This window comes from Electrophorus electricus, chromosome 22 (genome assembly GCF_041902795.1).
Source record: "Electrophorus electricus isolate QZ-2024a chromosome 22, ASM4190279v1, whole genome shotgun sequence".
Classification (NCBI taxonomy): Eukaryota; Metazoa; Chordata; class Actinopteri; order Gymnotiformes; family Gymnotidae; genus Electrophorus; species Electrophorus electricus.
The window spans coordinates 16639289-16666908 of record NC_137518.1 but is presented as its reverse complement, the minus strand read 5'-3'; the positions used below and the strand labels follow the sequence as shown (position 1 = coordinate 16666908).

The window sequence follows — 27620 nt, the reverse complement described above, 5'->3', positions numbered from 1 at the left end:
CGCACACACGCGCGCACACACACGCACGCGCGCGCACACACGCACATATGCGCGCACACACACGCACGCACGCGGGCGCACGCACGCAAGCACACACACTGCGCAGGGCAGCGCAGATGCAGAGGTAGGCGCGCCGGCGCATCCACTGCAGCTCTGCAAAGTGTACCGAAGTGCTAGTGCACAATAAGCGTTTCTGTCATGACACAGACACTCTGCGGGGGTGCAGAGATCACAGTGTGCTGCACACTGCCCCGATGTGCCTGACAGAGGTCACATACTGCCCTGGCAAGCCCTGACCAGCTGCACTGCTGCCATACAGTAAAAAAAGGAGACGGAGAGAGAGAGAGAGAGAGAGAAAAGAGACACAGTGGTCTGCACCACAGCGCCGTGGGGGGACGCTGATGAGATTAGCGGGAGTCCAGGATGAGGCGGGTCACAAGTACCCATTCAGCATCGGGGAGCTCAGGGTCAATCGGGAAAGGCCATGGTAAAGCTCATGTCACACGGGCGGCCTCAGCTGCCTGGTCAATGGGGCCTTTCACCGGCAGGGCGCGGGCGCGTGCCGGAGACGTGACGCGGCGCTGTTCGGGTGGAGGAGTCCCTGATGTCCCAAGGGCGGTTCCAAAGGGAACTCCACCCACACCGGCAGGCCGAGAATGCGAGAGAGGAGGCGGAGTTACGCAGGCAGGGAGGGCACGACCAAGGCATGAACAGGGCTGACCGCCGGGCTGAAGTGCTTTCCTCGTCCGTGCACTTCTGATGTTGCCTTTGGGGGAACACACCAAACTCCACGTACTTCTCTCTTCTTTCTTCCTTTCCGTAATCACCAGGTTCTTTTTAACAACACGGCATGTTTTGGAACAATCACTGTGAACGTTCCGGAACGTTCCGGAACAGCAAACGCTATTTCCACTAGATTAAATGCGTCACAGAGTGCGTAGAGTGGAAAAGGCGGCATAAACTGGAAAAGCTCAAATGGCTACGGTTCTTTATAGCGCCGTAGAGTTCCTCATTTGTTGAGACATAAAATTCAGTGTGCACCAGTTCTTCTCTAAGTGCCTTTTTTTTTGGTAACATACATTGCTGCGGAGGGTCCGGCCTGGCGGTGGAAAGACATCGGTCACACGCTTCAGGACGGCTAGGAAGTGAAACTCGCACTTGCTTTCCGTGCTCTGACTCACACACAAACACAGATACGCTGGTCACGGTTTGTTTCCCTCAAAGTCACCCTGAGCTCTTGCTGGTCAACCAGACATTTAGACTGGACACTGCCCGACACAAACCGGTCCGAGCTCAGCTGTCAGTTGGATCGCCTCCAGAAGAGGCTAGCATGCAGCCAGCGGTCTGGTTTGGTAAGCGGAACGCGTGACCCGCCGTCAGCTGGACACTTCCTGTGCGCTGGTGTCATGAGACCGAGCACGGCTACAGGAAACAGAGCCCACACTTCTGTCTTCCTTCTTCTCCCCTCCCACCCCCTGAGGCGTGCACGCCCCTCTCACGTGCACGCCCCTCTCACGTGCACGCCCCTCTCGCGCGCACATTAGGCTAGCGGGCAGCCATGTTGTAAACTTCAGTTGACAAATCAGTTTAAGATCTTTTGTTTGCAAATCCAGGCATGTGGAGACACGACACACGAGGCTGTTGGCACAGAGTTTTCCACTACGGGGACGTCCTCGGCAACGCTGGTGCGGTTTCTCCGCTGAGCCTCTTACTCGCGCCGACCAGCAGACGCAGCTCGTGACCCTTCCCTAGCTGCAGGCAGGACAGGCACGCATTTAATCCGGGCCGGCTGGCGGATAGCTGGCATACCACAACTCCCCATGGAATCGCCCCACATCGCCTTGGACACGGGGCCCCTCTGATGAGGCCAGCCGGGACCCCCAGACTGCCGGCCCCTCACTCTGGCCCGGAGGAGCGGAGCCAGGGAATGCTTCGCATTCCTTCGGAACACTGCGGTCCTAGCAGATGTGGCGTTCGCCGGTAATGCCGGCAGATGCTGGGTCTGGATTCCTCAGGCTGCACATTCATCAGGGGGTTAGGGTGGGGGAGCAGAACAAAATACCCTTTAGTGTTGGTCAGAGGGATCAGGACCCCCCCAGCAGAGAGGGGGGGAAGAGAGAGAGAGAGAGAGAGAGAGAGAGAGAGAGAGAGACAGAGAGACAGAGAGAGAGAGAAAGAGAGAGAGAGAGAGACAGAGAAAGAGAGAGAGAGAGAGAGAAAGAGAGAGAGAGAGACAGAGAAAGAGAGAGAGAGAGAGAGAGACAGAGAAAGAGAGAGAGAGAGAGAGAGAGAGAGAATACATTCAGGTCTCCCACCCTGAGAAACAAAAGCAAACAAGACGGTGAGTGTGGGGGATGGGAGAAACAGAAGGGCCATGTTGGAGAAGCAGTGCCACGTACCTCCTGAGCAGTTCCACTGCTGGTCTCCATCACCTTCTCCATTTTACAAAAATAACATAGGTATTGACATATATGCCACAGCACAAGTCCATATGCCAAGAACTGCTGTCAGCAGAGAAGGTCCAGGGTGGTATCTCTGGACAGAGACACACTCATCCTCACATTAAGGGCCTGATTGGCTGCAGAGCTTAACAGAACCCTCAAGTCCCTGGACAAATGAAAAGTATTGATTATCGATTACTTCCAGTGGCTTAGAGAGTGCCTCGGAAGCCAGAGTAGCGGGTGGGGGAGGGGTTGTTCCAAGTCTTAGAATTGACATGAGAGGGAAAAAAAGAAGAGAAGCAGAAGCAAAAAAGACAGAGATGTGAGAAAAGAGAAGAGAAAGTTTGTCTCATTTGGTATTTCCTGTTGCCAGATCTGTGCTTTAGGCAAAATTGACGGGAGCATGGAATGCCCTTCACAGAAGAGCGAAGTCTGAGGTGAAAACGAAACAAAACAAAACCAAAGCCGAGTCAGACCTATTTGCAAAGTGAGCAGAGAGGCTCTGATGTAGAGAGTTAGAGAATTAGGAAAATTACCTCTCACATCCCTTTTTTTTTTCCGCCAAAAAGAGGAACTTTCAGTAGGGCGGAAAAGATAATAATATGGTGTAAAGGTAGGGCTAAACACACAGTCCGGGAGGTTCCAATGCGATTTCCTGCCCTCAGATCATGTATTTGTGGCTTCGGAAAAGGCCTGGTTTGCCGGCTGGCTGTGCACTGGCGACTCAGTTAACAGTGGCGTTAACCTGCTTTAGCGTGCCAGCCAGGCAGCTGCAGTCGCAATCCGTTGCCACAGTGGCCCTGTGCCCGCACCAGCCGAGCAGATTACAGGGTTGGATGGCAGAAGCCTCGTTAGCCAGGCCTCCAGAACGGAAGTCATCTGAAATGAATGGATTGTCCACAGTCACTGGGACTCATATGAAACAACATTCAAATGTGCTAAATACAAGGAAATTGCCATGAAAACCTCCAAGCCAGCCAACTAGATAGTCTAGATTTATACTTTTATTCTGTAATTTCACTGCATTTTATCTGTTACACATAATCTATTATTTTGCAATTTTATTTTCCATCCTATTCTATTTTCATAAAACACTTCATAAAGTAAAAGATGCCACACAAATAAAATGTGTTGCTTGTATTTGTAACACCAGAAGTGAGAAGCGAATCGTAAGAGGAGAGTAGAGAATCTTTAAACATCCAGGTGGGCAAACCAGCCTCCGGGTTGCTGCATAAAATGAATACATTAAGAGTTCCATATTTGACCTACAAAATGATGAATTCAGGCACCAAGCCAGCCATTAATATTTCATGAGCAGAGATTACTCCAGGATACGGTGGAAATGGCTTGAGGAAAGGGCATGCGTATTTGTTTATGACATGAGGTTTCCTGAGCTCCTGGCCAAAGCATGATTTTCAGAGCACATAACTGCCACCTGCCTTGCTTGGCAGTACAGCCTAACGAGAGACAGAAAAACCAGTTTGAAGTCAACTATCAAAACAACATCGAGGCCACTTGCATCCTTGCAGCTCATACAATACCAGAACAGGTTCTGTCAACAGTTGGCCGCTGAGTGAAGTGGAATTGTGTTCATGACAAAGGCGCAACAGGACGGTATGGATGACAAAACTGGATGGTAATTTAAAACAAACAAACAAACAAAAACAAACAAACAAACATTACTTTCGGTGAAACCTCGACGTCAAATGGCTGGAGTTTCACTTCTTTGTATTAGCACTGCCCTCCTGTTTCAGGGATGCATGTTGTAAATGACTTCTGAGGCATTTAACCACTGGATCAGAACCGAGCTATCACACCCTCCCACTATGAAACCATCAATATTGTGTTTGTATGTGTGTGTGTGTGTGTGTGTGTGCGCATGTGTGTGATCTCAATCTCACGTTCACTCACAAACACCTACTTGTCCCTTCCACCCACAAACACACACACACACACACACACACACACACGCACACACAACCGCTCTTTCACACACACAGATCCCCTTATATGTGCTTAGTCAGACACCTCAAGGATAAAAGAGAACAGACAGAACAAGAACACCAAAGGAGGATGGAAGATGGAAGACATGGCGGCCGTAACGGCACACTGTTAGCCCAAGGGCCTCCCATCGCGCTCCCTTACTTGAACTGATGGTCCTTGGCACTGCGTGTTTTGGCCAGGAACCTCTCGGCCAGCTTCTCCAGGTTCCGTGAGTAGTCCATCTCGATCTCGGCCTTCTTGCGGAAGAAGTCCTGCAGGTCCTGCAGAAGCTGCACGCGCAGCTCACACTGCTGGTCCAGACATTTGAGCTGTTCTGCCAGCTGGGCACGGATCTCTGCCACACAGAGAGAGAGAGATTCAGGTTCAGGACTCAGCATTATATGATGAACGCTTTCTCATCATCATCATCATCATCATCATCATCATCATCTGAGGCAAAATAACTACGGCAGCGCTCACAGAAACGTAATGTCAGGGGTCGATAACAAATCCCCCCCTCTTCACCTCTATGGTCAGTTTGTTTGATTGACAGCCACTGCCTCCAACTGGGAAGGGACATGGTGGCAAAACCTCTCCAGTCTCTGCTATGCTACAATCAAACCAGACAAAGCTACATATAACTGGAAAGAAACAGATTGTAGTAAAAAAGAAGAACTCATTGTTTCTGGTGTCTGGTACTCTCATGTCCTGGCCTGACAGATTCCAGATACCAGTGGTGTGTCGTGATTAGAACAGTAGGCTAAGCAAACATCTACACTTCTGCAGAGCCCTGAGCATCTACAGAATGACAACATTTCAAATGAAACGGAGTTAATTTTTTTTCCACATTTCAACTCGTTATATGTTCCCACCCTGCAATTTGGTGGAAAAACAAACAAACAAACAAACCAGCAGTAAATTATGCCATTTTAGGGGCAACTAGGATTACCATGCAAATGACAAGTCTTGCTGGTTCATACACAGATTATTACCTACATTGTCTTTCTTTTGGCCCATTGTTGTAGCTATAATTTTAAATGTTTGCACAGGAACAAAGTAGTTCTTTATATCAGCTGCCTACTACACTGTCAGGCATGCTGGCTTTACAAAGTGCACTGTCTGAATGGTATGTGATCTTTTGTGATGTGTGGATTAGTTTACAGTACGTTATTATTTAGCACACATAATTCATTATGTGTAATATACTAGATATATGATGTGTGTATACTGGGTACCAAGAGAAATTCTGCTAGTCCTGCAATGATGGTGGTAAAATATCTAACACGTCTTGTGTAGAAGATGGGAAGAAGCAACAGATAGAGACACAGAGACCTCTGCCTATATGAAAAACGCTACAGGGCTGACTAATATTACCCAGAGCCAAGACTAGTGGACTATGAACGTTGTGACCACACTACGAGGGAGATGCATTCACTTCCATCTCTCTCTCTTTCTCTCTCACACACACACACACACACACACACACACACACACTCACACACTCAGCACTGATGCATGGCCCCAAATTAATTTACTATATAAAGACAGTCAATTGAAACATTGATTTATGATGTTTGTGGAGGCTCTGGGGAGCTGGTTTGGTGGACAGAATCACAATGCTGTAAAGACAGGATACCATGCAGTAATCGGACCCCCTCTATGAAACTACAGTGGAGACAGCGTGCGTTGTGTATAAATCAAATACTGTACACATTCAATTAAGGGAATTTGCATAGGGAAATGTAGAATTAACAAATATAAAATAGGCTATTGCAGAACATGTACATGCAGTAGCATGGGAAAGATTCCAGTCAATGCATTTCACAACGCAAAAACACAGCCGAAACATAAAAAGCAAGCACCCAGTCAAAATCAAAAGCAGAAAATCAGCCTGCAGAACTTCAGCAGATCAACGCATGGCTGTAGAGAGGTCCTGCCAGCCAGCCCAGACTCCAAGACGCGCTTCCAAGCAGCGTCTCAGCACCGAAACGGTACACTATACCTTTGCATTTTCTGCTGTAGAGAAACCTGATAACTTTGGCCTCCATGATCCTCTCAGTTTCCCAGGCCAGCACCCAGAACCAAGCAGTTGCTGCCTGTACCCACGGCCTCTGTGCTTGGCCCTGACGGTCCGACCGCGTTTTCAGCTGAGAGAGCAGTTCCACTATGACACAGAGAAGTGGGATTTTTGCCATCCGTTCATCCGTGTGTCTGTCTCCCTCTCTCTCACTCTCTAACTGATGTCTATCTATCTGTGTCTCTCTCGCTCTAGCTTGCTCTCTCGCTCACTCTCTGTTTCTAACCCCCACCCCCCAACCAACAATAATAACCACACAGGAACAGATGACTTTAGTAGCATCACCAGAACGGGTATGACTGCAGGATTTTCCCCCTTTGTGTATGGTATCATTATGACGCATACTTAAAGGCCAGATTTTAAAGGGCCAGTCCGTTCAAAGAGACACAAGGCTGCGCATTCTCAGTCACGCTGCCGTAATGACGGCTCGGGCCTCCAGGCTGGAGCGCTTCGTCCACGTGTGTTGCTGCCACAGTGTATCGTGTGGCGCTCGCTGTATAATTTACTAGGATGGGAAAGGAGTTGTTGTCTTCTTCGAAACGCGAGGTTTTCAGAAGTACCCTGCAATTTCTAGAAATGACAGAGCAATTCGACGCACGGTATCTATCCCGGCCTGCCGCAACCAATCACCTAACCGGCATGTTGCGGTTGGGTTTGTTCGTTTTTGGCCGTTTTGATTTATTTGCCTAAATTAAAGGAGATGATAGAGAGCAACACAGCATGAGTGTGATCTATATAATGTGTGTGTGTGTGTGTGTGCGTGGCGGTGTGTGTGTGTGTGTGTGGCAATGGCTGCTGTAACGTCCAGCCCAGGTCAGGTGACCCCTGTGGGCACTGGTGTGTGAAGAGAGCAGGTTTGGTCAGGTCTGTGGAGTGGGGGTGGGGGGGTGGAGTCTCAACACTAATTCACAAGTGAGGCAAAGATCACCACCGTAACCCATACCAAGTGTCTGGCAAAACCTTATAAAAATCACACACACACACACACACACACACACACACACACACACACACACACACACACACACACACACACACACGTCTGTTTTATAACAACCAGAACACATAAACCGCCAATCATAGACAATGTTTATAGACCTTTTGTATATGGGTCAGTTCGTCCGTATGATTGTAAGTTTGAAGGTCTGCCTCAAAGATCCTGTTCACAATACTCCAAACTCCAGCAGCTATCATACGAGGTTCAAAACCTTGTGAAATGTGACATATGACAATCACCTCTCATGGCTTGGGCAGTGCTCGCTAAGTAATGCAGCAGGTTTCTTTGGCGGGGAGACCAGGGGAATTGGGCATACCCGTTAGCAGTGCCGCCCCCGACAGGCCAAGCCTGAAGCCGACTGGAGCTGTGGTATAATCGCAGTAAGCTCTGGCCACAGACGGAGAGCAGACTGGCTCAGATTTTCCAGAGGTATCGGGGTGTTACAAAATGCTCCAAAAGTCAGGGAAAGACTTTGGCCGTGCTGTTCTTGGGCCACTAGGAAATCCCTTCAGTGATTTTCAGAAATGCGCTTGGGGAAATAGATAGTTGCAACATCTGAAAAGCTAAAAATATCACATGCTGCCATCTTCTCTTTTTTTGTTGGCCGTGGGGGAATTTGCGACTGAATGCGCGGCTAACTGAGGAAGTCCTGCACCGCTACAGAGGCCGTATTTGACGCGTTTTGGACAAGGGCTTCAGAAAAATATGGTGCATTTGAAAAAACAAAAATCTACCCAGGAGTGATTTAAAAATAATGCAACTGTGAATAATATATCATCTTACGCAACAAGGAATTCGTGTGCAACACACCCAGACTGAAACAACGCAATGTAACAAGCGTAATCATAATATGATGTCCACCAGGCTAAGTACCAGGTGCCTTCAAGCTGTTCTTCAGTTCCTCAGACCATCGAAGCTGTAAGATGGAGTCATCTTGGCAGTGAGCCTCTCTTTTACTCTTTAATCATAGAAAGACTGACCGACCTTGTTCCAGATCACCAGGACCAGGACTCTGAGTGGCATGGTGAGCATCAGCAGAGACTTTAAACCACATTAGGGATCATTTTTGTTGGAGCAGTGACCGATGGGCCCTTGAGTGTGCACCTGCTGTGAAATCGCACCCTACTCCCTTAAGTGAGTCTTCTTTAGTCCACCAGTTCAGCAGCAGCGCGGTGACACAGGAAGTCGTGGGAGGTGACACCGGTCAGGCGGACGTCTTTCCAAGACCTGGAAGACAGCGCACCTCTCCTCTGCGCTTGCACTTTCCCAGAGTCTCCGCAAGCGGCGCATCACCCACTCATCCGTTATCGATCATGGAGCTTCTGATCTACAGGAAAGCCAGCATGGGAGGAACGACAAGAGAAGGCTGGAGATCCAGTGGGAAGATCACGCTAGTTCACAGCGTAGAAGCTGCAGGGACAGAACACACTGTGCCACGTATAAAAGCTCTTATATTAACCATCATACACTCACACACACACACACTACCAAACCTCTTACACACCACCAGACTCTTACACACACCATCTTACTCTTCTTGATCGTGAATGAGAGAGTTTGACAGTAAATGTGAGAAGCTTTGATAGTGAATGAGAGTTTGATAGTGAATGTGAGAGACTGACAGTGAATGAGAGAGAGTTTGATGTTGCAGACCAGCGACTGCTGATGACACCAGAGACGTTACACACACCATGTCCTGTGACTTCCAGTGACGCCTGACCCCAAACTTTTAAAGTCTGTCACCAGCAACACCAAGGCGTGATTCTATTTTAGTTCTGCCAAGCCTGCTGAAATGGTGTGAACTCATATGCAGTTCTCTTTTTTAATTTATTTTTTTTTATAGGAGGAAGAGCAACACTTCTAGGGAAAAAACCCCACTTATTATTTGGATGCAAAAGCAAAAAATAAAAAAGCCTCAAGCATAGTTCAGGGAGATGTCAGCCACTGTTCTCTAGTGAGCAGCATGGCAGGCTTTTCTCTTTTTAGCATGTCAGGAGACATGCTAACAAATAACACATAACTGTTTCTCTTTTGGTTGCTTCTGACCGTAGTTGGCAAACGTATGCAGCTCCAAAAGCTGGAACAGCAGGTATGTGCTCTTGGAGGCCTTTGTTCTCTGTTTACTCTGTGGTCCAGCCCTTGACTCATAGCTGCGCTGTGTGATACTGGCAGTGTGTGTGTGTGTGTGTGTGTGTGTGTGTGTGTGTGTGTGTGTGTGTGTGTGTGTGGTGGGACAACTCTTCATTGTGCAGTTCTGAGCAATCCTATTGTGTCTCCAACTTTTATGGACTATAATACAAAGGCCATAACAATAATGAAAGGAGGCTGTGTGGTTGTTTCCCCGGAGGTCGGGGAGGGAGTGCTTGCGTCATGAGTGCGGCTCGGAGGAAACCCTCCCTTCATCTCAGAAAACAGGAAGAGGTGGACGGTCTGGGAGGAAGTGCACGCACTTCTCCCTGGACACACAGGGAGGGAGAGACTGTGGAATCTGACATCAGCAGGAACTTGATACAGACTTTCCCCAGTGTGGGAGATAAGCAGAGAAAACCTTTTGTGAGGGAAGGTCTTCCATCATCTCAACATGTCCCCCCCCCCCCAATGCTTAGAGTTACAGTGCTAATCTTGGATTAACTGCTGTCATGTATTCCTTGTGACTTCCACTTTGTGGACGAGGGAGACCTGACACTGGACCGGTATTCTTTAACAGAGCACAAACGTGAGGATGGATGGATATGGCGGCTGCAGACCTGCTCCTCGTCCTCGAGAACGCTGCCTCCACGCTGACTCCGGGCCATACTGCCACTCCATACTGTCCACTGCTTAATGAGATTTTTCAACAGGGTGGAATCTATTAGTTCCAGACATGCCGAACCTAATCCTCCAGTGAAAGAAGCGCTCTCCGTTCGGAGGCAGCCGGAGTGGGAGAGTTACAGTTACAGCAGAGTGGTGGAGAGAAAACAGGAATGGGAAGCCAGAATTGTATCACGCACGCACGCACGCACGCACGCACGCACGCACAAACACGCGCGCACGGTATTTGCTATAGTTTCCCACTCCAATATGCTTAAGAAAACAAAAAATAAATGGGAGTAATTCCAGTCATGGCAGTTTTGGTCTTCAGAAATCAGCTAAGTTGAAAAATGAGGAATAGAAAACAAGAAGAATCCTTATTGTTCACGTACATGACAAAATAAAAGCGGTTTCATCAAGAGTACAGGTTCTGAAATCCTGCCCAACATTTCATAAAATGGAGAGAAGACTCCATTACAATCTCTACGTCTTCATACCGACGGTCAAAAAGCCTCGTGTATGGTCTTTTGTGCTCAGAAATATATAGAATAATGCAGTGGTATAGGGGGGCGGGGGTGTATCGACGCACCACCTCTCACAATGGCAGCGAGTGTCAGAATGAAGCACTGCAATGGGCACGCAATCATTACAGAGCAGCGGTCAGTGCAAAAGAAGGAGGAACAAAAGAACAGGAAGTGTGTGTGTGTGTGTGTGTGTGTGTGTGTGTGTGTGTGTGTGTGTGTGTGTGTGTGTGTGTGTGTGTGTGTGTATGCGCGCGTGAGCTCGTGCCTTGAAGCTTGAAAATAAACCCAAGCTGACAAGAGTATTATCAAAGCAATTACCCTCCCCGATTTTCATAATTAAGATGGTTACTGTGGAAACCGACATTCTTCCACCGTGCCCCAGACAGCAACACAGGAGTTAATAGTAGGAAATTGCAACCAATGGGACGGCTTGCTTGATTAATCATTAACCTATTAAAGGGGGTAATTGTGATGCCCTGGCTACCCACATGTCCCTGCTCCACTCACCCCGGGCTTAGAGAACACCATTGTCTACACAGCTGACATTTGTATATATAAATGAATGGGCTAAATGAAAAGGGTTGACACCAGGAGAGTTCAGCTGACGCATGCATGTACAGATACAAAGTTACAGCCAAAAAAAGGAAAGAAATTGGAAATAAAACTGAAGGGAGGTAAATTAGATAACAGTTGATATTCTGGCATCAATCTGAGGCAGTTTGTCATTGCAATCATTTTTAAAACTTATGAATTTAGAAAGGTTATCACACAATAAGCAATAGTTACAATTATCCAAGGCGAAACTATTTTTTGGACCCAGATCGTTTTGGAGTAAAAACATCAACTAATGTCCTTACTGTAACTTTCTAAGATAACGATTACTCAGCAGTTTCAACATACAAAACACTGAGTACTCTCCTGGTGCAGGGACACTGCTTTTAGAAAATGGCAAACATCCACTTTATTAGATTTATTCAGCACAGGAGGACTAATGATGGGAGCTGGGTCACATCCAAACCTGGTTCCTCCAAAGGCATGTAGCAGGCAGAGGCTGTGAAGAGCTGAGAGGCCGCAGACATGAGCCACGGTTCCTGGGATAAGGACAATCTGTGGATGGACCAGTAACGAAGGCCGTGATCAGCATCCGCCTGGCCGAGAGCCAGAGTCCGGCCTCCGCAACGTGGGCGTAGTGAAAGCTCAGAGAGAACATCTGGGAGTGACTCTCCAGGACCAGCCTCCACCCTCACTCCGCATTCCCCCAGAGGAGCAATGTCCCAAGTGGGGCCAGGGCAAGGGTACACAGCAGGGGGTGGAATACTGCGGCAGAGCTCGGGAACTCAGGAGACCAGGAGCTCAGGTAAAGAGGAGTTAACCCACCGCTGGACACTGTGGCCTGAGGTCTACCCGTTGCCTGTAAAATGGCTGGAACCCATGTTAAACCTAGAGGAAGGGGGGACAGTGTGGAGAAAGGAAGGAGAGAGGGGAACTAGATTCACGTTACCACATTTCCCAGCCTGCCCTAGTTTACTGAGGACTACAGCCGATATTGAGTGAAAGAAAATTCTTTAATGGGGGGCCGTGTGCTACAAGTCAGCCCTGCTGAGCCGTTCAAACTGACCTGGAGTTAGCCCTACTGAGCCGCTGAAGGCTGTTTATTTATTCGCCTCAGTCACTAGCCAGTGGCCTTGTTTTAACAACCTCCCAGCTCCTCCACACTACGCTGGGCTTTACAACGCCGGGCTGGAAGGTAGCTGGACCGTGCCAATTAGCGATTGGTGCATGGATGGACCGATGCTTTCATTGGCCCATTAGTGGGTAGTTGCCGCTGACGAAGTCGTCTGCGACCCCCGTGACCCGGCTGTTGGGTGTGACATCCACTCTCAAAGAAAAGTAAAGATAAAGATAAAGTTTTGTTTGGCAGTGCTGAGGTTAGCGCCACCCTCTCCTTGCTGGGAGGTGAAACCCTCGTTTACGATGTGATGAGTGTGGGGTGTTTCGTTCAACATGTTGCCAAGTGTAGCTCCATGTTCCCAGTTCCTCAGAATCTTGCACTATGACAGCTGCCGTTATGTGGGTCAGATGAAACCCAAAAATAGTGGCAGGCTGTTTTTAACAAAAGAAAAATACATGCATCATTCAGGCATCAGTTGTCCACCCATACCGAGGTGAACGGCTCGTTTAAAAAGCTGAGCAAAGCTTCCGTTCCGGCGCAGCAGGGAACCTGCAGGGAGATAAAGCAGAACCGGAAATCCCTGAATCGGTCCATTCAAACGAGAAGAATCAGGACAGAGCGGATTGTGGCCGTTGAGCTATGCCGTGAGTCATCCGAGGGGTCAAGGCTCTGAATCAGATGCTTCAGCATGGTTTTTCTCCCGGTGGTAAACACAGGCAGTCAATGGCCCAACAGTGGCCTGATTGTCCCTCTGCTTACTGAGGCTGTGTGGGTAAAAAAAAATACAAAGCCTAAATACGCACACGCACGCAACTTTTTGGTGGGTTTAACCATGTTTGGCTTGACTCATAAGACAAACATTTGATTTCTAATGCACTTTCTTTGATTAACCTCTGTCTTTTGGAAACTGGCAATAATTTGGGAAAACAAAGCAGTAGAGGAGTGTGTATGCACGAGAGGCTGCTTTCCAAAAAGTTTTGAAAAGCTGGTTGTTGAAAAGTCTTACCCCTTCAAGGGTCAACATCCCCCCACATTGGCCTCTAGCCTGGGGCGAATGCTGCCTTCTCTTTCTCTGGTTAGAAGCTCAGGGACATGGGAGTGCACAAGTAGCCTTGGAATCTAATCAATTAAGGAAGCTCTTCCAGCAGGCCATGGGTGTAACACACACCCACACGCACACACACCCACACCCCCACACTCACACACACACACACACACACACACACACACACATACATATACACACCCCCACCCACACCCACACACACATACAACATTTCAGAGACACTCGCATGCAGCTACTGGGGAAAGAGTGGATCATTTCTCCTCACAACTTTTCAGTGATTTTTCATGTGGGAAAACCGACGTGTGTAGCAGATTAAACTGGACGTTGCTGCTATGAAGACAAATTTGTGCGCAACGAGGTGTAATGGACAAATATTCCACATATTCCTAGATCTGACCACAACTCTCTCCACCCAAACGAAGAGCTCTGTGCACACACTTACAACCCCCCCCACCTCCCCCAGGGCACTGGTCAAATGACCTTCTGCTGCCCGGGTCACCTGTGCCACCTCCGTACTGCCTCAGCCGAGCCCAGAGCACAGCGGACCGTGCCATCTGGGCCGCAGTTTGCTTCCCCGGAGGAGTGGACCACACCGGGCCCCCCCCAGGCACTACTAGGCCAGGCCTGCCATCTGGCACCAGACAAACCGTCTCCTGTCCTGGAGCGCTGCACCGTCACTGAAGCCTGCCACGTTAGTTGCGCAGGGACGCCACACGGCCTGCACACACCTTGCACACGCCCAGCAAATACTAGGAATGGAGCGGAAATTTAACTGGAAAATTAGTGTAACGCATATGAAGATAATGGATTATGACTCAGGTCTAGGGAGGAAGGCTGATGTTTGCCGTTATGAGTGGGAGACTCAGGGAGTGTGTACAGGCTTGATGAACTGATCAGTAGTTAGTGCACTTCTGAAAAGCACTCTGAGTAAACGTAACAACTGCAAGGGCGCCGAGGTTTAGCGGTATTCAGTAGCACGAGGGCATACAGTGAAGAAAAATGAGTGTCAAGTTGATCTGTCCTACGATGGCAGCTGCGTGGAGAGCTACGATTTCACATGGTGTGATCAACCCCGGAGGAGAACCAGAAAAGGTGGCTGGAAGAAAGGGGTGGGGCAAGGAGGCACGAAGCTTCCAATAGGTCAACTGTGATGACATCATCTTTACCCGGCCCCTGCCCCCCCCGGCATCAAAAACACTAATGGCGTGCACGGTGTCCCTTAGCAACAACAGCCAAGTCACTTTAACAGAGAGGGTGATGGGGGACTGTTGTCCCACCCCCTGTGCAACTGGAGAGGTGAGCCTGAGTGCAGGATGGGCGAGCCAGCAGAGGACAAACACGAGCCCCTCGACCAACCAATCACTGCAGGCCAAAGGCGGAGCCTTTTTATGGGGGGGGTGTAATGAAACCTCGGCAGGTGAACCACAATGCACAAGTCTTAAGGAAATATACATTTGACAAACAGTACTAAATCCTAGTACTAAAAACCACTGGTTTAAGAGAATTCATTCACAGGTGCAAACGTCATTAGAATATATCAGCGGACTTTGATTATGTGTTTGTAAGAACAGCACCAAAGCAGAACAAAGTGCTTATTCAAGTAAAAATACAACTACTGTTAGTTTATGACTTGATATGATTCATCTTGCATCATAATACAGGAAAATTAGATATTACAGTTGGCGTATTACTCATTACACGCACACACGCGCACACGCACACACTCAAAATTATAGTGAAGTACACATTTCCAAAGAAGCCAGACGTTTCTGATAGGAGCTCTTCATCAGCTGTGCAAGCAAAGTGTTTCTGATGCTGACTAAGCAACACAAACATCAATGTCTCTTACAAATGTGTACACACACACACCTCTCTAGTTGGTAATGTAACACAGGATTCAATGAATGTGCAATATTCAATCTTAAAGCTGGTGTTAGGGATGAAGAGGCAGACAGTGCTGTGTGCAGCGTGCTCGGCACAGAGAGCTCCTGCGCCCGCACACAACTCTGCTGCTCAGCCATTACAAACGGCCAACACATTATAATCAGCTCTGCTGCTGGTGTTGGGCTGCTTTTTTTTGGGGGGGGGTGCGATTAATCTCCCAGCACTGGCAGGAACTCTAATGCTGTAAAACCGGTCTGACACGCGCACGCACACGCGCACACACACGCACACACACACACACACACACACACACACACACACACACACACACACACACACACAGGTGTGATAACAGAGGGAGAGGCTTCTGAAAATACTATGCGTTTCCAATTAAATACATTGACCTGAATATACAACCCTGGGGAACAGACTATAAAGACACCTGCCCATTCTGTCCTGGGTTCCTTCTGGGCTCTAATGAAAAAAAGATTTGCGGATTTGTGCTTTGACCAGAAGAGTTAATAGCGAACTCCATTACCTTCTCTGTTTGACGTTGTCTGTACAAGGATTTACTGGTATAAAAGATATATTTTTTTATCTGTGCGCTTTTCTGACTATAATCACAACTAGATACTGTGGCCTTACACTCCCATGACACATTGTCAGCCCAACAGCTTAGCTTCCTGGCCATGAGCCACATCACAAAACTGTGTTGGGATTTTCACGCAGGCACAGAACAGAATAGAGGCAAAAACCAAAAGATAAAAAGAGAAGAGGATAGGAGAGGTAAGGGCATGTCCGACTCTTTCTCTCCGTCTCTCTCCATCTCTGGTTCTTATCGAGGTCTTCGAGCCCCGACCCGGTCTCAGTGTCTCCCGGCAACCTGCCGCTGAAGGGCTACCAGCTCGGTCTGGCCAGCGAGTGCTCTGCTGTCACCGAACATGACCGACAGTTGGCCTGCGCCAACATAACGATCGTGGTCGTGCAGCCAAAAGCACAGGGTGACAGAAATGGTTCTGGTTTAAAATGGCCGTCTTAAAAATCCTGACAAGTGTTTTATGTTTTCACACAGAGCAGCAAAGAAATAAAACAACTTTAAATCATTTCTGGGCAAGCGAAGGATCTTTTCTGGTATCCTGGAAAACAGATGAAACGTCCCAAAGGAAACAAGGTGTCCTTCTTATCCTGAATTCAAGTCACGGGACTCAACATAACGGCTGAACACAGAGCCCGCCAGGCTAAGCCTGATAACACATGCTGGATTTGAAAAGTCTCAGAAAGGCCCTTTCCTGGAGGTGGTTGCAGGCTCCAACGAACTCCCTGCGTAGGTACTCTCTCTGGGTGACCCCGTTGCAGGGTTTTCCAGATGCTGGCTCCACATTTTTACAGAGTATTGGGCTAGCAGCTATTCCATCTGTGCACCCGTGCACGCCCACACTGTACCCGAGTGCTGGTGAGCGGCTTGCACCCAGTTTGCACATGAGGGAGTGAGACGTAAAGAAGAAATACAGTTTCTGTGATATAGAGAAGCCGGGAGCAGGGGCTTGGCTGTAGGCACCGAAAACAACGCACTGAATCATTTTAGCTGTGGTTACACTGCATATTTCAGCGAAGATAATCTGGGAGCCTTCTTGTGCAGGGGATATCGCGGACTCAATCAGTATGCCAAAGCATCTGCCCTTGGAGAGCGCTCCTGAAGAACGGGAGATAAGACCTCTTCACCTAGTGGAGCATTCATGGTCACAATAGATGCAATTACCTTCACCGTTTCCATGGAAAGAACCAAATAGAGGCACCGCAAAAGACCAGACGGTGCAGGGAGGTGACGCCTGGACCTTTTTTTGACATGCTGCTCCGCGGGGGAACATGGGAGGCTTTAGCGAGTGGTTCTGCAAACGTCCGTAGGTGAGGGGAGATGGAGGGATTGGAGAAAGTGAAGCATGGAATGGGCTAAATGGGCGTTCGTGCTGCATGAGATAACAGTGAGAAAGACGCTCAGCAGGTCGCAGAACGGAGCTGGAGGCCAATGGTAACATCTGGCCACACGCGTAAGCCCCGCCCCTCGCCCACCCCCACACACGGACATAGAGGGGTGGGGTCAAAGTGCTAAACACAAGATAATTACACAGAAAGGTAATGGCTCTGGATAGCCTGGGAAGAGTCATCAGTCAGTTTTAACAGCAGATACCACTTGTACTGCGGCGGTGAAATATCTGGGACACTTTTAAAGGGATTACCAGAAGCTAGACACTATTCCTTTCCTCTGTCTGAGGCAGCCATGTGTGACCTGTTCCTGTGTCAGACTTCTGTCCTTCCGGAGTGCCTGACGGCGCACCGGAGGGTTGCGGCCGAAGGCCGCTGTTAGAGCAGTGGGCGGAGCTGAGGCCAGCTGTGACTTATGGTCAGACTCGGGGGCTGAGCACATCGGAGACTTGTACCCGGACGTTTGAGCAATAGCTGAGATTACAGCAATGGAGGGAGTCAAGGGAGCAAAGCCTGCCACTTTGAGGAATTTCTCCACGCAGAGAAGAGAGAGAAAAGGACCGAGAGAATTTGCAGCTAGGCCAGGGTTCTCTGCATTCAATCCAATGCGGGTTTGCCGGTTAAAACCCAATATTCAGCAGACTGCATGAGCTGCTACTTTCTTCCAGGTTCTTATGAGATTTACCAAGAACTTTTTAAAAAAGAAAATGGAAAAACAGAAGAAATGATGCCTCATAAGATCAGTTGGAAACACACTTAGAAAGGCTATCATTACTTTGACCCAGATGACACCAAACCCCACCCAGGGAAACTGCATCCTGCTCCCCTCCTCTTCATGTTCCTGTGGCCCTGAGGGAAGATGGCACAGCAATCACAGTCACAAACAAACACAAGCACCCACCCACCCGCGCGCACCCCTCCCCTGTGGCCGAGGCGATGGTAAAGCCCTGTGCGTAGGAAGCAGAGACGGGATTAGCGGGGCAGGGGACGGCCTTGCGCTCACTGTGAGCCTACTGTGTGCTACTTTATCAGCTGCGCCCGGAGGGCTGGGTGGGCGGAGCCAAACTCGGAGGGCCGGGCGGAGCTCGACGGGCAGGTGGAGGCAAGCTCTTGCTCTGCCACCCTGGTTCAAACGCAGAAGACTTCAGATGCACACAAAATCACCGTATGGCAGAGTACCTGCAAATCACAGCTTTCCACCTTGTACTGCTTTAGGTTTGCTGTCTGCTAATTCACTGCAGTCCCTGCTTTCCTGTGGCACCCCCACAGAAGGACACTGGAAGATAGTGAACAGATCCACATCTGACAGCCAGTGATGAACTCCCCTGCCCCATGCAACGTGCCACATGCGCTGAAGGGGCCTAATTCGGCATCGGTGCTGGGTATGCTATCGCAGGATAGGTGCTGGGTTTAATTAAGAGCACATGGCTCAACAGCATCACCCTGAGCTAATGCAAGCGTAGCGGGGAGAGTTTATCCTTCCACAGCCCTTGGTGAGACTGTGACGAGGGGCCAGTTAGTTCTGCTGTCCGTCACGGCTTTCAAACGTGGAGCTGTTGTGATGAGTGGAATGACGGAGCCCAGGCCTCTGAGCTGCACGTCCTCTTCGCACTAAATAAATAAAAGAGGGAAGACATTACCGCGCCCGAAACAAACACCAAGCTCGCACTGGGCTGGGTCCCGCCAAACACTGCATTCCAGCGGGAGCGTGAGAGTGCATGTGTGTATAATGGTGTGTGTGTGTGTGTGTATGCATAAAAACAGGACTGCACTGTGACAGTGGTTTCTGTTAACAACTACATTGGTTTACCTGCACTCAATGCTTCATATCATATGTCCTCAGAGACACCCTCTTCTGCTCTGTAGTGAAAGTGGAGAAAGGGTGTGTGTGTGTGTGTGTGTTTTAACCCGTGCATAAATATGCATTTATATTAAGACTTGTGAGTAAAGCCAAGTTTCAGCTCAAGACCTCACAGCATGAAACAAAACAAAGAGTGAGCGTGAGAGTGAAAGAGAGAGAGAGAAAGATGTAGGCAGTTTAAAAAAAACCAACAACAACATTTACAGTAGAGTCCCTGCTTTGCCCATATTGAAAGCTCAGTCCTTCCAAGCTATCCACGTGTCCAGCTGGTCAGAAGCCTTGCTGAAAACCAAAGCCCACCCTAGCAGTCCTCGCGTGGACTGGATTTGTCCTGATCCAGTCAAGACACCCCGAGGGTCCTGCTCAGGGAGGGGAGACGGGACACGTCCGACACAGAGAGCGAATGCAGCGCCGCGGACCCGACCCCCCCCGGTCCAGATATGGCACAGACATGGCTCACGGTACAGCCAGGCTCCTGGCGTCACGCCGGCCTGGGCGCGGGCAGCTCGTCTTTGGGTGTAAACGAGGCGAGCCGTCCCGAGAACAGGACATAGGAGACAACGTTCGGCTAAGCCTGGACTTTTCCGCCCACCGTGTATGTGCCACTCCCTATGTCGAGAGGCTTTGCTGCCGACCGTCTGAACTCTGTTCCGCGTCGCCGCAATATAACAAAGAGATCGAGCTCATCGCTAGAGACTCCCACTGTAGGAGTTACCGATCTTATCGGCCCTATTAATCTGCCTACGGGAGCTTAGTGACAGACAGGAATGTTTGTCGTACGTTCACAGCTGGGGCGCACAGCCGCGGAGGCAAACAGGAGCCATCTGGAGAGGCCGTTTTAAGCTCATCTAGGACCGAATCAGCCTGCTCGGAACTGGCTAAGGCAAAACTGGTCCGGGCGCATCACAAAGAGCGGCGTTACCAAATCTATACAGACGTAGGACGTACATGTAAGCAAGCAGCACCACAGTGCATATACAAAGCCACCGCAAACCAGTGAACTGAGTCAATACCAACTCAGTTTGGCTCCCCGTTGGTTCTCTAATGACAGCTGGAGTGCAGAAACCTGATAGCCTCTGGGCAATAAAACAAAGTCGTCCTCTGAGCCTCTTAAACCAGGGGAAGCTTCAGGGGTTTAACAACATTTGGAAAATGCTTCTAAAATGCATTTTAAAGCAGCACTGAAGTGTCCCCCCCCCCCCCCCCCCCACTGAAGGGACGCCTCCCCTCATCCCACCAATGTGGATCTTTCCGTTTGCCGTGGTAGGAGAGGCACGGCGCTCCGGGCGAAAGTCCTGATGCGTGTAGTGGTGAGATATGAACCCAATACTGGCCTGCAGTGCTCACAGCAAACTGGGATACTGTGGATTTAAAGCACCGTCATAGGCATCTCGGGTGAAACTGTCACCCGAGACCAGCGATATGACCCACAGCGTGCCGAGATGACACAAAGAAAAAGAACTGGCCCCCGAAACCAAAGGCCAGCGCACAAATCCCGAAAGAGGACAAAGAAACCTGCGACGCTAAAGGCCCGTGAAGATTGCCGACCTTTGAACTGAAGATTCACTGCCCTTATTAGCAGTTTGTGTAGCAGCTGTGAAAGCTCAATAAACTCAATAAACTGCCAAGCAACCGCACATCTGATTCTACTGGGAAGTGACTATTGCAAACTCCTGCACATACACTCCTACAGTGCGCTAATGCCCAAATCTGGGTATCCCCATACCATCTATTATAGTATTACACTACAGCCTGGCCTCACGATATCATCGCCAAAGAAACCATACAAGGAGGATCACTAGTGGCTTTAGTTCTCTGGGCATTAATCCCAGACAGGAGGATGGTGCTGTTCCCCCTACTGAAGATACCAGCGATCAGGGGAGAGAGAAGTCAGCCAGTCAGAGAACCTCCCACTCCAAGGCAAGGCACAAGGTCGTGCCCAAACTGGATGGAACTGGCAGTGCACTTTCAGCGCCTCAGAAGAGCGGTTCGGCCGATAAAGATGGTCGTGTACTGGCCCACTTAGTGTGGTTCAGCCCGGCCGGTCACGGTGGAGCGTGGGTGCTGAACGGCCGGGATAATATCAGCGCTGGAGAAAGAGCTCCAATGCCCCAGTAATACCGAAGACATGCCGGTAGCAGAGCGCGTTTCGTCGGCGACGGGAAGCTCGTGATGCCCGGTCCCCGCGCACCATAACTCTTTCAGCACGGAGGGCCGCTTCCTCCCCCAGACAGGGTCGACATTATAACTCCTGCTAGACGTCCAGCCCCGTGCCCAGCTGAGAACACAGGCCCGCATTGTGAGGAGCGCCGGCCGGCCCCGGAGAGGAGCAAGCTGGGCCCTTTTGAACAAGCGCCATTCTACTCGCTGACTCAGGGGAGCAGGACTGCTGATTGGCCAAATCCTCTGCCAAACCTTTTTGCCTTTGAACAATCCCTTCCTCCCGCCCCCTCCTCCCAGCAGGGCCGCATGCCCGATCGCCCGCCCTGCCAACGTGACGATTCCATTCATTGGGTGCTCAAATGTTGGCTTCCTGTGTCCACATATCTCACCTAACGAGGCTTCCTGTCATTTGCTCTCTTCTTAAATCACCTTTTTTGTTTTGCGGTTTATTTAATGATCAAATCCCAACTGGGCTTCACATTTCTGTTGTACAGAAATGTAACAATGCATTATGTGATGGGGCAAGAAAATGACTTATACAAAACAGAAGGAGAGAGACAGAGGAGTGATTTTTTTTATCTTTTGAGATTTTGAGATATGTGCTGATCTGACAGCTTTTAATAAAGTCCTTTTTGCACAGAGATTATGACACAAACGGACAGAATGAGTACGAGAGAGAGAGAGAGAGAGAGAGAGAGAGAGTGCGTGGAAGAAAAGAAGTGGGGAAAGGAGCTGAATCAGAATTAGCTGGCGAATGCAACCTCTTAATCGGCTGACGCTCCCAACAGAGTCGCCTCCCATCTCCTTCAGCTGAGTTTGTCCCGGCGTTCCGGAGTTTTGCTCCGTGTCCGGGAAGTAGCATCCCAGAGTCCTTGCATGGGTCTAAATGCACGGCCAAGAAGCGGCGGCGGGGCGGCACCCACGGCACTCCTCCTGCCCCGAGAGACATGACCTCCATCGGGACCTGGAGCCCCAGCTGTGAGAGGGGACATCAGAGCCACTACAGCGGGAAGACAGCCAACCAGGGACTAACCCGCTAGGGCGGGTCGCGTGGACCAACAGCACGAGATCAGTTTGCCAGGCCACGGGCTCGAAAGACGCACAAGCTGAGGCGCTGATCTGGGGAAACGGGGTAGGTGCTCGACGTGCTCCCGCACGGCTGTTAGACGCCCCTGCCGCATGGAAGGAACCCGCACTGCAGCACCGGTGAAGTTGGCCGCAGCGAAAGTGGGCCAACTTCTGCTCCCTGGAAGCCGGGAAGGATACATTACAACACCTCAGCAGAAATACACTCCAGTGGAGTGGAAAAACGAACGCTGTCGCAAGAAAAACATCTCAGGGCAAGAGAGTGAGTGAAGGGGTGGGGGGGATGGGGGGAGAGAGAGAGAGAGAGAGAGAGAGAGAGAGAGGGGGGGGAGGGAGAAAGAGGCAGAGCAAAAGAAAGAAATATGCTGCCGGTATTAAAGTTGTTGAAGATGAGTCGTACATTCCTGCAGCTCAAGACAGCTCAGCTCAGCTACTTCTCAGCTCAGCTACTTCTCAGCTCAGCTACTTCTCAGCTCGTCTCCTTTGCTCTCCGCATGGGGACTGATGATGCCGTTGAGATTAGTCATCTACTGTGGCCAATTACAGGAACCCGAGGGAGATTCAAACGCATTTTTCACCAGACTGACTCCTTATCCTTTTCTAAGAAACAGCTTGTGCTGCTATAACTAATTCCCGCAGACTGATGGGGGCAGGGGAGAGAGAGAGAGACAGTGTGTTCTAAAAAAAATAAAAAAATAAAAAAATCACAGTGTCTCTTCCAATTTGTTTAATGAGGAAGACCATAAGGTAACTGCGGGTGCTCTGTAATACCTCTGCGTACATCAGGTGCTGCCAAATGTTAGATAAAAAAACCTCCCTGAAGTAAATTCTCTAACTGCTATAAATTGTTCAGAACCATGGCTGTGGGTGTGATAAGGAATAAGGCAATATAACCCTAAAACCATGATGGTTTAAATGTAATTACCACACAAACATACACGCACTTTCTTAGCTGTGACATGGACGTTTGAGGAACGGGAGCAAATCCTTAACCAGGGCTGTTAAACATGAAAACAGTACAAGGGATTATAATGAAAATCACACGTCTGAGAGTTCGCTCTTCTAATGTGGGTCTCGGAGTTAATACCCGTCTGTCTCCGTGTCTGCCTCTATGCCTGACTGAGCCCCAGAAGGTCCGTGATAGGCTGGGACCGTAGTATCTATGTGCAGTGGGGCTGCCTTGGGAAAACCGGAATCTGGCTTTAGGTTCAACTCCAATTTCCTTGGGAAAACCGGAATCCGGCTTTAGGTTTAACTCCACCTTCCTCGGATGCAGAGAATGTGGATCTGTCTGCCCTGGTGGCCGCACACAAATCAAGCAGCTCAGACCGTTCTGAGGTGAGCACACTGCTGTCCAGTGTGGACTCAGCATAGGCAGACGCCTTCTCTGCAACCCCCAACAACAAAGCAAAAGAGAACCTGGACTCCCGAGGCAGGCAGATGGTGTGTTTTTGAGACACAGCCTCTGCAAAGCTAAGTGGTGCCTTTAGTGGATCCCACTTTAGCCGTTCCACTCTCAGGTGTCATGCTACTGAACTTCAGCTGCAGAAGTTAAATGAATGTCTGACGACGATTTGGTCAGATCCAGTTCTGGTTCCTGATGATGGGCAGTACACTTGCATGCGTGTACGCTTACTGGAGTCATACCGTAACATCAGGCAACGACATGTGCGTGACGGCAGCACTCGAAGGTACTCAACAGTGGGTCCCAGGCTTAGAACTCATCCCCACCCCCAAGCCTGGATGCCCATGATGCGTCCTCGGGCTTCTGGGTGCGAGCGAACGCTGGACACGCCACGTCACCCTGCCCTGGCCGCTGCCGCACCACAGCCGCAACAACGTGGGCCCTGTGTGTGCTCGGTGCGTCGCAATCGCGCCTCAAGTCACCCAAACCCGTTGACCTCAGTGCTGCATGTCATGCGCATCTCAGCGATGATTGCTGCAGTGTGAAGGAGCTCATTGTCATGGACTCGGTCGCGTCATTCCAACCACAACAGCCGGGGGAATTGTTTGCACATGTAGGTTAGCGCTATCTCACATCCGAGGGGCAGATTCCCTATATGCGTCGTATTTGCACATAAAATATTTGCAGTTAACATACTACACCAATTTGACGCAAACTTTGTATTCACTAATTGATTTGAACTTCTCCGTAGTCAGACCACTATAGAATTTTATTACTGTTGCAATGCACATCAGTCCCTAGAATTAAAGTTAAAACAAGTCTACTGTGATATCCATGAGGCTCAAAGCTGTTGTAAAGGACACTCCAGAATTCTATACTAACTTTCACGAACAGATTTACAAACAAGCACCTTAGTTAATCACCTCTTGACAAAGTTCCAAGCTTTTGTTTATGGCGGGAAAGAGCCATTTGGAATAACACAAAGGCCCAAATGGCCTGCTCCAATTACAGTAATGCTGTGGTGCTTAGTCAGGAACAACTAGTAGATGAACTAGAGTGATTTGAAACCTCTAGGACATTACGTGACTTTGTCAGTCAGCACAGACCAGCAGGGTACATGGAGTAGTGAACAGCAATCTGTTTGTTTTTAGCATTGCATGTTGCTGTTGGCAACTTGTAAAGTTGCGTAAAAAGATCCCCCCGGGATAGAGGCTAAAGTTCAGAGGCTCTGCCCGGCTGGAGGATCATCAGCCCGGCTCGTCTGCACCTCCTGGCCACGCAGGACAAGGATCTGGTGCCGGGGTCCCGCTTGACCCCTACTGCTCTGAAAATGCCAATTACCATGAGATCAAAGGAAATGTCAGACCATTCTACGATGCCGAAGCCCAGCCGGGCCGATCATGAGACGCTTCTGCATCGCTCAAAGAGATGAGAGGAGACGAGAGGGGGGAATATGGGTCCCGGAACCATGACAGCAGGATATTGGATCCGCAGGGGACATTTCTCATGAGCGCCCAACCTTTCAGGCTCAGAATACTTTGTACTACTTAAACCAAAGAATGAGAAAAGAATGATACTGCACCTTTTGGTTTAAGTCATATGTAGCAAAAATATAAAGGCTTAAATTTTTAAAAGGAAGGGATTAAAAAATTATGAAACCTTATAAAAATGGTTTTCATCTTGCATAATGAAAATGTTAGACACTGGAACAATTCTGCGTCTAATCCGGCATTGAATAAGCCACTTGCATTTTGGACTCGGTTGTCTTATTAAAGACCATTTGAAAAGAAACTTTTCTATAGACGGGCAAGAACCACTTTGTCCTAAAGGTGCTTGAGAAATGAATGAAGAACAGGCTGCTTTGTACCAGTGTGAGAGCAGATGTACATAGGCCCATAATGGAGCATCCGGGTCAGACTTCCAAATGAAGCCATGATTTAGACTCATGGAGAAGGGGGAAGGGTATCTAACCTAACCTAACCACAGACGCACACTCACACTCACACACTCACTCTGAACCAACAGACAAAAACCTGCAGAGAATGCGGAATCCAGGAGCCTTGCAGACGACAGACAGGCATCCCGCACTTCCGTAACCCCTTGAGCTGCCTTCGTTCACACTCGGGCTGCACGCCAACGGCCGTGTGTGGAGCCTCCCGGCCCGAGGGAGCACGGAGGCACGTGAAGATGTGGCCCACGCCGCAGGCTCTTCTCAGCGGCTTCCGTCACCCTCGGCCACGTCGTCCTGCCGAGGAGCTGAGGACGTGCCGTCTGCCTCCACCCACCGTCTCACATGGCCGGGGGTGGTGTGGTGGACAGGGTGCGGGGCGCGTGGCCTCCTCGAAGCTGTACCGAGGGAAGGCGACCGTGGCCGAGCCACGGGGCGTGTTATCAGAGCTACCCGCGGCAGGGCGAGGCCTGGCCAACACAAACAGGGCGTCAGCTCCGTCGACCCCCTCCAAAGCCTCCTGAAAGAGACCCTGAGAAGTTGGAGCCCCCTGGGTCCTTCACCTCTCTGTACGCTGCCCGGTGCAGCCGGGGGTGTTTGTTATTGGAGCCCAGGGCAGTGGCCAAGCCCCGCAGAGCAGTGGACTACAGCTTCTCTCCACTAGCCAGGGAATATAAAGAGGACAGAGAGACGCAGAGAGGCAGCAAAAGAGAGAGAGAGAGAAAAGGGGGGGGGGGGGAGAATGGGATTTGCCCTCCACCTCTCGCTGTATGCATTACACACATACACACTCTCACACACACTCACTCACTCTCTCTCTCTCTCTCTCTCTCTCTCTCTCTCTCTCTCTCTCTCTCTCTCTCTCTCTCTCTCTCACACATACACGCACAAGCAGAGCATTGCGAGTTTATTTGAAAAACAATTTTCGTACACAGTGGCAATTCAAAGTGCTTCACACAAGCATAAAAGAACTAAGTAATAAAGCGTGTTACATCCGGAGATTGTCCAGTTATGCACAAACTATTTAAATAAAAAAAAATAAAATTATATTCAACTGTACTAACTAGAACAGAAAAAAAACAAATGAAACAATGCAATAATAAAGAAAGAAATTAAAAAAGTGTAAAAGTGCAATGAGAAAAAAAGCGCTGCTTGAGGCTTATCTTGGGAGCGTATAAGCATGAGATGACAGAGATGGGAAACAGAAATAAGCTTGATTTCTAACTCACTACATCCATGTCCCTCTGGGAGTTGGTTGCAGTTACGTGTAGTATAAAAGAACCTCTACCTCGCCATGTTTCGCTCAAATTCTGGAAACTACAAGCTGGCCTGTGTCCATGGATTCAAGACTGGGTTTATACTCTCAGAATATCAGAAATGTATCAGAAATCAGGGTCAAATCCAGCCAGTGTTTTATAGCCTTGTAGAAGTGCTTTAAATTCAACCCTACAGCTAAGTGGATGTCAGCATAAAGATTTTAGAAGTGTGGCAATTTGCTCTGTTCTTTGTCCTGCTTAAAACTCTTGTAGCAGCATTCTGAATAAATTGTAGCCGTGCAGTTAGGAGCCATTACAGCAGTCAACCCTGCTGGAAATAAAAGCATACAGGACTTTTTCTAGGTCTCAGAACATTAACACTCTGATTCCAGCTATATTCTCAATAAGACAGAAAGCTGCGTGGGTGGTTGATGCGATGCGACTAGTAAAGGTGAGATCACAGTCTATTAAAACTCTGACCAGG

General features: G+C 49.3%; 1 protein-coding gene across 4 annotated transcripts in view; it reads right to left on the bottom strand.

The window, feature by feature from the left end:
* Nucleotides 1–27620, bottom strand: part of srgap2 (SLIT-ROBO Rho GTPase activating protein 2) — a 74568-nt gene that overhangs the window by 32782 nt on the left and 14166 nt on the right. For 2 of the 4 annotated variants that reach the window (XM_035520296.2, XM_035520298.2), the window contains exon 3: nucleotides 4587–4779. In XM_035520296.2, coding sequence (XP_035376189.1) covers nucleotides 4587–4779 — 193 coding nt within the window. Of the gene's footprint in view, nucleotides 1–4586; nucleotides 4780–6426; nucleotides 6742–27620 lie in introns of those variants that run through there. The other 2 variants (XM_035520293.2, XM_035520294.2) reach the window with 2 other exon arrangements.